The 11,317-nt window shown below is 44.7% G+C and overlaps 1 protein-coding gene across 5 annotated transcripts in view; it reads right to left on the bottom strand.

Annotated features, from left to right (window-relative positions):
- The window catches only part of nsd1b (nuclear receptor binding SET domain protein 1b), a 28,838-nt gene that overhangs the window by 4,477 nt on the left and 13,044 nt on the right, over nt 1-11,317 (bottom strand). For 2 of the 5 annotated variants that reach the window (XM_088278857.1, XM_088278859.1), the window contains exons 6-24: nt 10,964-11,076; nt 10,644-10,893; nt 10,471-10,571; nt 10,207-10,249; nt 9,858-10,072; nt 9,478-9,615; nt 9,159-9,282; nt 8,837-9,037; nt 8,593-8,772; nt 8,149-8,305; nt 7,786-7,991; nt 7,600-7,712; nt 7,022-7,168; nt 6,766-6,888; nt 6,565-6,681; nt 5,510-5,651; nt 5,304-5,410; nt 4,592-4,793; nt 581-4,244 (exon numbers count right to left, since the gene is read on the bottom strand). In XM_088278857.1, coding sequence (XP_088134983.1) covers nt 3,655-4,244; nt 4,592-4,793; nt 5,304-5,410; nt 5,510-5,651; nt 6,565-6,681; nt 6,766-6,888; nt 7,022-7,168; nt 7,600-7,712; nt 7,786-7,991; nt 8,149-8,305; nt 8,593-8,772; nt 8,837-9,037; nt 9,159-9,282; nt 9,478-9,615; nt 9,858-10,072; nt 10,207-10,249; nt 10,471-10,571; nt 10,644-10,893; nt 10,964-11,076 — 3,269 coding nt within the window. In that variant the 3' untranslated portion in view covers nt 581-3,654. Of the gene's footprint in view, nt 1-400; nt 501-580; nt 4,245-4,591; nt 4,794-5,303; nt 5,411-5,509; nt 5,652-6,564; nt 6,682-6,765; nt 6,889-7,021; nt 7,169-7,599; nt 7,713-7,785; nt 7,992-8,148; nt 8,306-8,592; nt 8,773-8,836; nt 9,038-9,158; nt 9,283-9,477; nt 9,616-9,857; nt 10,073-10,206; nt 10,250-10,470; nt 10,572-10,643; nt 10,894-10,963; nt 11,077-11,317 lie in introns of those variants that run through there. The other 3 variants (XR_015839553.1, XR_015839552.1, XM_088278858.1) reach the window with 3 other exon arrangements.

The following is an 11,317-nucleotide window of genomic DNA, read 5'->3' as shown; positions in this document are numbered from 1 at the left end:
ATTTCACACATTCACCGACTGTTTCGTTAAGTGTGAAATAAACATTTGTGCATGAAAAAAAAAAAACATTGGAAATTGAGTGAACTCTTTCAAAACCCATAAAATGTCCAGTGAGTGACTCCTTGATAGGAAATTAATTTTTTTACTTAATTGTGGTGCTTTCAGCAAATACTGGGATATCATTGCTCTTTTGTCCCCCATTTATTTTTTCCCCCCACCCATCCATTATCCAAGCCGCGTCTCCTCACCAGGCATGCTGGAGCCTATCCCAGCTGTCAACGGACAGTAGGCGGGGCTAAGCCTGAACTGGTTGCCAGCTAATTGCAGGGCACACAAAGATGAACAGCCATTCATGCTCGCAATCACTCCGAGGGACAATTTAGAATGCTCTATCACCTACCATGCATGTCTTTGGAATGTGGGAAACCGGAGTACCCACGCAGGCACGAGGAGGCCGGAGCTGCGAGGCGGACGTGCTAACCAGTCGCCCATCGTACAGCCTATGTTTTGTTTAAACAAAAAAATATATATATTAGGTGTGCTCATGAACAGAATAATGATTCCATAGTATCTCAAAACATTCAATCACATTGTTTCAATGTCGTTTAAATGCAGCCACTTCAGGTAGCACATTTACATGGTACCATGGGTTACTACAATTTATTCTGAAATAGTCCATAGATCAGTGAAAGCATTTACAATAAGCATCTCAATATGTCATTTTTTAAAATTTATTTAAAAAAAAAATTCTATAAATATTTTTTTTTCAAAAGAATTAATTGTAAAATATTAAATGAGAATACAATATAGTGGTAATCTTAAATCAGAATGTCTTTTCTGCGGTCACCCCTTTAATCATTTCATACATCAAATAAACAATATAAACATAGTAACACATTTAAACAGGAATTGGCCACTTGCAGTTCTACTTTTTATTTTGGCTTCATGTTGGAGCAGAAAAAAAAATGAGGCCAGTACAAAGTGCTTATTTCACAACATCTCTCTCTCTATATATATATATTTATATATATTTATATATTTACTGTATATTTTTGTAGATTTGTGTCAATAGATGGTGGCGAGACGGAACCGGCTGGAATGAGACGTATTAGTAAGGGGCGCCAAATCCATTCCTTCAAAATAGCTCCAGGGAGAAGACACTTTAAGGCTGATCACTCTTGCGAGCACACACACACACACATACACACACACACACACACACGCCATACTTAATTTAGTCTTGAGAATGACATACACGCACACGCACGCACACAGAAGCAACATGGTGGTGGTTGTTGTGCGTCACATTTACAGTAATATAAATAAATGACTACGGCGGACACACTGCGACTTCGTGCCATCTCTCCGCTGTTTCAGTGTTAAGACCATTTTTTGTTAGTTCTTTTTTGCCCCCCTTTAATGCTTCTTGATGGCAATATCTGACCTGGACAAAAGTATTGGGATGCAGGAAGTCCAACAAATTGGAAGTTGAAAGCACGCAATTGTCCAAAATGTCTTGTTCAGATTCAAGGGGAGATAGAAAGGTTCATTTAACATTTGAAATTATGCATTGATGTGAATGTGAGCCCCGACCAGTCCCAGGCTTCTCTGGCCAAGTCAACCTTGCCCTGCAATTGACTGGTGACCAGCCAAGGTTTTGTCTCTGTCAGTATTGGGCCTGATTTTAAGGCATCCTCCGATAATGCAAAGGAAGAATTAAAATCTGACAGTGGCTAAGTCCTGCTTGGTAGTAGCTGGCGCTATACTGTGGCAGTTTAACACATCGACGAATCCTCATATGCGCCAGAAAGGTCTTGTTCACATTTTTTTTGTCATTGTGTTAATTGAAATTTGATATATCAAAACTACTACTATGTATTGGTCTAAAAAAAATGTGTATCGAACATCTCGAGTTTATTGCGTTCGAATCTCGACTTGGGACCTTTCCGTGAGGCGCTTCTATGTTCAACCTGTGCCAATAACATACAAACTAGATTAACTGAAGACTAAATTGCCCACACGTGTGAATGGTTGTCTCGATATGCACTGCAATGGGCAACCAGTTCAGTGTGTAAACTCAAAGCGAGGACAATAACTAAAAGGCATCTAGTCCAAGCGCTGATTGAGGGCTTCGTCCCAATACTTTTGTCCATTGCATGTCACATTCTAAGAAATGTCCTTCAGACTCAAGTGCTTTGTTATGATTCCCGTCCGCAATTTGTCACCTTCACGTTTCGCTCAAGCACCGTTGGAGGCGCATCGCTCCCGTGATTGGTCCAAAAGGTCCAAAATGTCCCCGTCTGCTGAGGCCGTGCGTCTAAGGAAGCAACAAGTGTCCAGTAAAACACGAAATGGCCAAGGACAGTCCGATAGAGGTTGACTGAAGTTGACTGCTACTCAAGTGGATTACGATGCAGATGCATGAGATTCAATATGAAAGCTGGCTCAAAAAGATTCCCCTTTACACATGAGAAAAAACATGTCACCCATCTGGAGGATAAATAAATAAATAAATACAGAAAACCTTCCTGCCACTAGCAAATGTATTGGTCAATTATGTTTGTCAACATGTAGGTGTGGAGAGGGTCGCATCCCGTTTTTAAAGCATTGTAATGACTAACAGATGCCAGTAGGGGTCAGTGCTGCTTTGCTTTGGATTTGAGACAAGCACAGGTTTTGGGCAGAACATCATTATTGGGTGATGACAAAAAACAAAGGTCACCACAGGTTAAATGAGTTTAGGCAGCTCACACTCAAAGAATACAAAATTTGTGTTGCCATCATGAAAAAAAGATTTCAATTTGCAATTCATGGAGTAAATTGCGAACGGCATGTGTTAAAAAAAAGTTTAGATGGGAACTCGGCTTTGAAAAAAAAAAGTATAGTATCCAAGATTCAACAAAAAATGTATAATCGATTGTATATACACTTTTTTTTTTTAAATGAAATTTTACATTACTGATTGCACTAGACATTTAACACTAAGTATTAATACCTCCACTAAGTGCAAAAGTGAGTACAAAAGGTATTGCTTTGTTCGTCATTTTGTTCGTTTGTGTTTTATCACTTAATTTAATTAGCATGATTACACAAAAGAGAGACATCCAATTTCCTCAAAGCCATCTTGGTCACATTTTAGTGAGTCAAAAAGGTTTGTAATTCCCTATAGCAGCCACATGATGGCGGCAAAGCAACAGCCTCAGCAATTGGGAAGCGCCTCCTCATTTTAGTTGTAGCCGTAAGAGAGGTGAACTTTTCCGTGAATAACTGGCAAAAAAATGTGCCAACAGGCAAATTCACCATTGCAGACCACTTGCATCGGTAGCCAAAAGGTAGAATAACCAACCTGATTCAGCAGACTCTGCAGGACTTGACTGGAAGATTGTTTGGCCAATTATGACGTGTGTGAAAGGCAGAATTTGTGGCGACAGCTCTCATATTGACTCTCCTGAGGTGTACCTAATGTGATGGCTGGCGAGCATGAAGGACGCTGGAAATGAGGACATGGCGCAAGACCGTGCCCATTAAACTTGTTTTTTACAGTTGTCGCGAATATGTGCAAAGGGCCCAAGCTTGCATCGCAAGTGCTTCCTGTCACAGAACTAATGACAGACTAGTGGGATTTGATAAAGTCGGTATTAACAAACCACTGCGTCACTCCTCCTCTTCCTCATCATCATCTCTGATCTCAAGATATTCCAGAGCCTCCTCGTCGTCGTCGTCCTCTTCTTCCAGCATATCCTCCTCCTCCTCATCCTCCTCCAAGACGTCCCTGTCCTCCTCGTAAGAGGAGATGGGCGAGTACTGCGGGAGGTCAAAGTCAGCGCCGCCGCCGCCGCCGCCCGCAGTTGGCGAGGCAGCCGGCGCGGAAACGGGAATGGTGATGGGCACCGGGATGGAAAAGGTGGGAAACGACTCCTGGCCAACGTCCCGGAGCCTGGTGGGGGCGGGGGGCGCGCCGGCAGGGGGGACGCTCAACGCAGCCGTTGAAGGGGTGATGACGGCCATCCCCAAGCCCGACGTCAACGCCCGGGCCTGAGGGTCGTACTCGCGGATCTCGCCCGGCTCCAGCGGGTTCGGCCCGCACGGGTCGTGCTCGGTACAAGACAGCTTGCCGTCCAGCTTGGAGATGAAGAGCAGGCCATCCCGGTGCTGCCCGCAGAAGGAGCTGGGACACGTCTCGCAGAAGGACAGCGCCTCCTTGCCGCAGATGTCGCACTGGTGACGCGGACACTCCCAGCGGCCTGGGAAAAAGTGCAGCATGGGGGAAAAAAACAAAACAAAAATATTTTAAATACAGCTTTCTGTGACGGCACCAAACACTTGGCTAATAAAGTAGTAACTGCTGATTTTTGTATCACACAAACAGCCATAATTAGGGTTGTCACTATCAATTAAATTTACAATCAATAATTCGATTGAATAAATGGAAACAATTTTATTTTACATCAAAGTTCTTTTGTCCCAGTTTAATGTTTATTAACCAATTATTGTTGTATTTATTAACCAATTTAAAGAACTGAATAACTGTATAATAACCACCACCAATTTGCTGGTATGACACAAGAGAGCGTGATTGCTGGACACTGACCGGCAGGCCTCCGGGTGAGGTTGAGGCAGTCGGCGTGGTAGACCTTGGGGCAGCCGGGTTTCTTACAGGAGACCATCTGGCCGCCGTCGCCGCAGCTGAAACACTCATCCTCACGCTCCTTGGTCACCACCACCTTCTTCTTCCTTCTGCCATGGCCGCGGCGCTTAAGCTTGCGGCCTTTGTCGTCCGACGGAGGGTTGTTCTGATGGCAAAAGACCATTTACCAATGATTCAGCACAGAACTCGTAATTCCATGACAAAAAAAAAAAAAAAAACTGTCAAAGCGAGTTTCAATAGTTTTGGACTTTATTATAGTTGTCCATAAAAGTTTGACATTATTTCACCCATAAAAAAAGAATATGAAACAAAACAGCACATCAGCATTCACCCAACAGCTATCCCAGTTCCCAACTAACAATTTTACACTTTCATTCACCGACACCCATGTCACTCACCTGGCCAGGCCCCACCTTTTAAAGAAATTGACATTCAAAATTTAAGATACTACAGAAGAATATGAGGATGGCGACCCCAAATAGACAAAAATCATAGCTGCTCTGGCTCATGCACATATTGTATGCAATCATGTAAAATCCGTTTTTATCCAATTAAATCGACGGGATTATTGGTCGAATACTTGATTGTGAAATTATTCAATGAATACACCCTTAATTTCCAAGTAAAAACAAAGACTGATAAAGGGAAAACAGACCTTGGGCCTCACGCCAAGAAAGCCGCTGCAGTTGGGCGCGCCACACTTGCACACCGTTTTGCCATTGCCCAAACACTCCAGGTTGTAGTTGAAGGTCAGTTCGGTGCCTGAGCACAGAAACACACTTAAGAATGCGCCCGGACCTCAGGATATTTTGGTTGATTTTATTTATTTATTTATTTTTTTTAAATTGTGGAGAAGCCTACCCGCTGAGATGTCCACCAGAGCGAACAGTCCCACGCGCGTGTCGCCGCTCACCGTCCATTTCTGCGTCTCGCAGTTGGGCTGGCAGCAGTGGTTCATGAAGCGAGCCTCGTTCCCCTTTGGACCGGCGTCGATGATGCGATCCTAACAAGTCAGAACTTTAGCTTTATTTAATGCAGAGTACGAAGTCCATTATGATTAAATATAAAAAGTGTGTGTGTTTTTTGTGTTTGCTTTTAATGCAGAGTGCTAAATTATGTATGAATAAATTGCCTTGTTTTAGCATTGTTTTCTTATTTATTGTCTGAACAGAGGGCGGCACGGTGGACAACTGGTTAGCACGATGGCCTAACAGTTCAGAGGTGAGGGGTTCAATCCCGGGTTCCGGCCTTCCTGTGTGCAGTTTGCATGTTCTCCCCGTGCCTGTGTGGCCAGTTTCCTCCCACATTCCAAAAACATGCATGCTACTTTAATCAGACACTCCAAATTGGCCCTACGTGGTTGAGAGTGTAAATTGTTGTTTGTCTTTGTGTGCCTTGCGATTGGCTGGCAACCAATTCAGGGTGTCCTCCGCCAACGCCCCGAAGATAGCTGGGATATGCTCCAGCACGCCCGCGATCTTTGTGAGGAGAAGCCGGTCAGATAATGAACGGATGTCTGAACAGAGTACCGAATTCATAATGTATGACTACAATGGTAATCGTTAATGATTTTTTATCTTTATGTAATTCAATGTATCGTACTTAATCCATAACTTGTCTCATAAATTTGATTTTTTTTTCTACTTATATTTTATATTGTATTAAATTGTGACTGCATGAACAACATGTCTATTAATATTAAATGTATATTTAATATATATAAAAAAACTTGTCTCGTGATGCCTATTCTGCTTTTTGACATTGTATGTAATGCAGAGTATGAAACCTATTGCGCATGATTAAATTTAGAGTATGGCCTAATTGCGGTTTTCCTATTTATATGCAATAGCGAGCAGTTAATCCACTGTGTATGAATAAACCTAAATACTTCCCGTCATAGTTTTTAGTCCAGGTACCTTGTCCAGAGTGAGCATGTAGAAGTTACAGATGTCGTGTTCCTGGGCGTGTCTGATCCTGGTCCGGCACTCCTCCTCGTCGATCACCTCCCCGACGTACTCGCTCACAAACTGACCCTGACGGCAAACGGGCGGAAAACCTTCCACCAACGGCATGAAGGAGCATGCGGTCGCGCGTGCGTATGGACATTTTTTTGGTACCTTCTTGATGTCGTGCGCACAGCGGAGACCCCAACCTCGAGACAACGTCCTGAAGATCTCAACCTGGCTGTACTGACGCCTGCTGAACGTCTGGTTGAGGCAACGCTCGCCGGCCGGGCAAACCTGCGGCAGCACAATGCTATGAATAAACATCGCTTATGCATTTATTTATTTCATAATGCAATATGTGATGATGTGTGTAATACAAGAAGAGCTGTACAGAAAATGAAACACACGGCTGTGCTTTCCTTCGTACCTGCGGGTGACATTCGTAGAGCAGCATGCGGTTGATGCACTCGGAGTCCGTGCCGCACGGGCTCTCGTCCGTCGCCTTGCAGTTGCATCGCGGGATCTCCGACAGGTCGGCCGTGACGATCTGGACCTTCCCTATAGGCCGGTTGACCTGCAGGAGGCGGAGTCAAGACAGGGGGAGACGCTGTGTGAAGCAGTAATGGAAGACTTCAAGACATGTTGTACTTGCTCCAGTTTTCCTCACGCTCGGTCGTTGGCTGAGTGTGGAGCCGCTGCAGATATGTGACCGGGTGAAATGAATGTTGATGACGATACGGAACCAAAGATTGGGGATGATGTCACCCCGAGTGCGTGTATCCATATTCAACATGTCGAGTGAACGTCATTTTTATTGTTTTGTTGGGATTTGAATTCATACATTTTCTTAGTATAGGAACATATCTATTTGGAATAAAAGCATACTGTTGATTTTTATTCTTTATTTTGTTTCTTTGAATGTCATACTTGAGAATTGCTTTTGCTATTGTAAATAACATTGGTCGGAACTGTAAATGTTTAATCCGACTGTACAGTATATCTGACCTTAATGTGTTTGTACGGTGGTGGCTTCCTGTCATTCTTTCTGTCCTCTTGAAGCTGCCGAAGCTCCTTCTCGGCCTGAAGCTCTCGAAAGCGCACCGCCGCCTCCTCCAGAGCTGCAGGAGGGTGCACAGGAAGCCATCACAACTTGTCCAGACGTGCACCCGGACGTGCATTTTCCTTTCTGACCTTTCTTGTAAGTGGCGTCCACGCCTTTGCCCATCTTCTCCTTGCTGTTAGCGTCCACGTCCATGTAAGGAAAGACGCGCGCCTGGTAGGTCCACAGGTAGTCATTGGAACCGAAGAAGTGGACGGGGAACTCGCCCACGTCGTGCCTCATGCGTTGGATGTTCTCCGGGATGCTTTTAGGGTGGCTGACCTCGGCGGGCCACCACCTTAGCGGAAAAAGCAACAAATAAAACAACTTCACTGTAAATAGGCTGTATGTGATTAAACTTGATTTGATATTATTTAACCACAATCACTATATTTCTTATGTGAGGATGTTCTATTTTTCTTTTTTTTTAATCCAGAATGTTTTCTGTTACTGACCTGTAACGTCCCACCTTGACCCACAAGATGTCCTTGTAGCGAGGCTTCTTGCCGGCCTTGCAATCGTTGCAGTACCAGCTGCCTTTGGGCATCTCCATGTTCAGACACTCTCGGTGGAAGGCGGCCGGGCACGACTCGCAGCATAAAAGACTGCCTCCTGCACAACGGAATTACGACATAGAACTGAACAAGATTTCCTCAAAGCAATAGATTCGTTGATGTAATTAATGTGTCCGAATGGTGCTGAGCTCACATGAACTATGGAGATGCTCATGAAAGTCATTTTGACTCAAGTTTAAGTATCTCAAGGGATTCATGTAACATGGAGTATCCATATTTTTGTTCGGCAAATCTAATTAAACATTAAATATAGAACAATTCTGTTCAAGGGTTCATATTACTATCGCAGTGCGTGTTTAGCCACTGAGAGTTGTTTGTCGTTACCTTCGGTGCACACAAAGCACCAGCTGACGTTCACATGCTCGTGGTTTTTGACACCGCGCCGCGGCGTGAAATGGTTGGGACAGATGATGCTGTTGCTGGAGAGGACCACGCAGCCGGCCACCATGCACACGTCATTGGCGTGGTAAGCCACCGGGCAGCGCACGCACCGCACCAGACGACCTGTCCACAACAACATGCGTAAACCCAGGGTGCGCCGCGGCACTGGGGACGAACGGCCACTCACCTTTGGAGGCGGAGGGACTGCCCGGGTTGGCGATGAAGCAGGTGAGGCAGACGTGGATGGAGCAGCGGAAGCCACGGCTGACGGGCGTGGTGGGAGCGTAGGCAGCGATGCACTCGCCGTGGTAGAACTTCCCGCACACGGGGATCATGCAGCGCCGCACGTCCTCGCTGCGCTTATTGCACACGAAGCAGGTGTGGGTGCCTGCGAGGCAAAAAGACACCCTTTACGACATTTGACCTCGACAACCGGCCAAGGTTTGTCTTGTGTCTCATAACAAGCAAAACCAAATGGGAGACTCTTGAAGTCTATCTGCTGTACTTACCCGACTTGCATTCCGGGCACACAAACTTCCCTTTGGGGGCCTCAGCCAGGGAGATACAGGCCAGGTGAAATGCGCCGCAGCATTGACCCTCACAGAGCAGCAGCTCCCCTGTCTTCTCACACACCTGATAACAAACAAGCATTTTTAGGAACAAAATACACTTAGGCTACACTTTATATTTTCAACTCAAGAATTTTTGCACCCTTGGAAAAGTCACAAACACTTAAAGGTTAGACACTTCCTAGTCCAAACTTTGGCGTTATCCTGCAACTTTCAGCAATGTCCACTATTTATGATATGAGGGTGAACGTGAGGACACCTGACACACGTTCTCCTTCAAGGAGGCGGGGCCCCCTCGGTCACCGATGATCCTCCTGCCTTGTCCGAGCGCATCGTTGCACAGCGACAAGCCGTCTCGAGTGGAGCAGAAGCTCTGGTCCAACATGGAGGCTTCACTCTGGGGACAAAAAAAGAAATGAATATTTAATTAAAAAAAAAAAAAAAAACTCAATTATTAAACACACTTCCCCAGAAATACACGACTGTCGAGTAAGTATAAGAAGATTTTTAAAAGACTGAGCATCCCCTATTATTGTGCGTGCATCATCCTCCTCAGGGATGTTTCAAATATTTTTCCTGTCAATACCAACAAATCTCATAACCACCCTATTTTTATTTACAAAATCTGATCCGCAATACCTCTGACTCTGTGGTGTACTTAAACCCGTCCTCTGCTTGAGGGAGGTGGACATCGGCAAGGATGTCCTCAGCCTGTTCAGACAGCGCCGGTGCCAGCGTGGGGGGACCAGGAGGGCTGGGGGGAATAAGGTGGGTCGCCATCGCCGATGCGTGCGACGATGTGGAAACAGCCGGGCTCATTGGTTTTAAAGCAGGGAGATCAGGATCTGGATCAGCTGTCAGACAAATGCTTTTGTGAGGTCAATCAGAATTATCTTTTCTGACTAAGAACTGAAATTGGGAGGGGGGCGTGCTGGTTACTTGTTTGGCTATAAAAGCTGCATGACTTCAAATTAGCCTCTTCACTGACCTGTTTGAGGACCATCGTATGAGTTGTTCTTCACAATTTTGATCTGTGAAAAAAACAACAAAAAAAACCCAGTTTTGAACAGGATATAATTGGTAAATGCTCCATGAATACTCATCGGACACTGTTTTGAGACCACTTGCACAATTTAAATGTGTTTATTTATACAATTGTTCTACAATTCTATTTGATTAATTCACCCCCCCAAATAGCATGATGTTCAGTTTTGAGGTAGTCATTTCACAATACTTAGTACGGATGACATACCTTTTTCTTCGGGCCCACTGAGGCCTCGGCTTCAAGACAATATGCCAGGATTTTCGGAGTTGGTTTCCTCTTCCGCTTCTTTTGGAGCAAAGGAGCGTTGCCTGAAAGCAAAATTTTACAAAAATGCATTATAGATTATTACTAGTGTTAAGAAAAGGGCATCGGCATCTCACAGTCGTCTCCGGCAAGGTCTTCAATTGGCGGCGGGTCCGCTTCGGTCTCTGGAGGCGGGGTCAATGTGTCGATGGAAAGGGCCTGTGCTTCCGGTGGGGACGTGTTTTCAGTGCTTGGGATTTGAAGTTCAGTGGTGAGGGTGATTTCCTCCGGAGGCGGGGTCTGCATTTCAGGAAGTGCGTTCAAGGATGGGGGCTCGAGTGCGTTCTTGGCCAGTAAAGGAGGTTGGGATGAAAGTGCTTGGTTGTCCTAACAGAGCGCCAGATTTTATGTTTATTTGCACAGAAAATTAATTAGGATTTCTTTGTTCGTTCCTTACCATTGTAATTGTCGGAAGAGGCCTTTTGGTTTTCTTCCTCGAAGAAAATATCTGGTGGCACTCTTCAGTCCATTCTAGCAGCCTCTTGCTTGGTTTCCGTACTCGTTTATTGGCTAAAAGATGTAAAAAAACATTTACATACTGCGGATCCACATTGATTGCAATATTCACACACATGGTAAATTAACAATAATGCATTTCCCTAGGATGTTGAGTGAGCAAGACCTCAAAATAGGAGAAAAAAACTGAACAGTCCTGTTCTTTTTAGTTACAATGCACAAAGCAGTTCCACAGAAATGCGTACACAATCCCCTAGTTGGTTTCATCTAACGTATATGTCAATGTGAAATTTCT

Source organism: Idiotropiscis lumnitzeri, chromosome 17 (assembly GCF_059441095.1).
Source record: "Idiotropiscis lumnitzeri isolate Australia: NSW breed Sydney's pygmy pipehorse chromosome 17, RoL_Ilum_1.0, whole genome shotgun sequence".
NCBI classification, from domain to species: domain Eukaryota; kingdom Metazoa; phylum Chordata; class Actinopteri; order Syngnathiformes; family Syngnathidae; genus Idiotropiscis; species Idiotropiscis lumnitzeri.
Note: the sequence above shows the minus strand (reverse complement) of the source record. Positions and strands in the feature narration are given on the sequence as shown.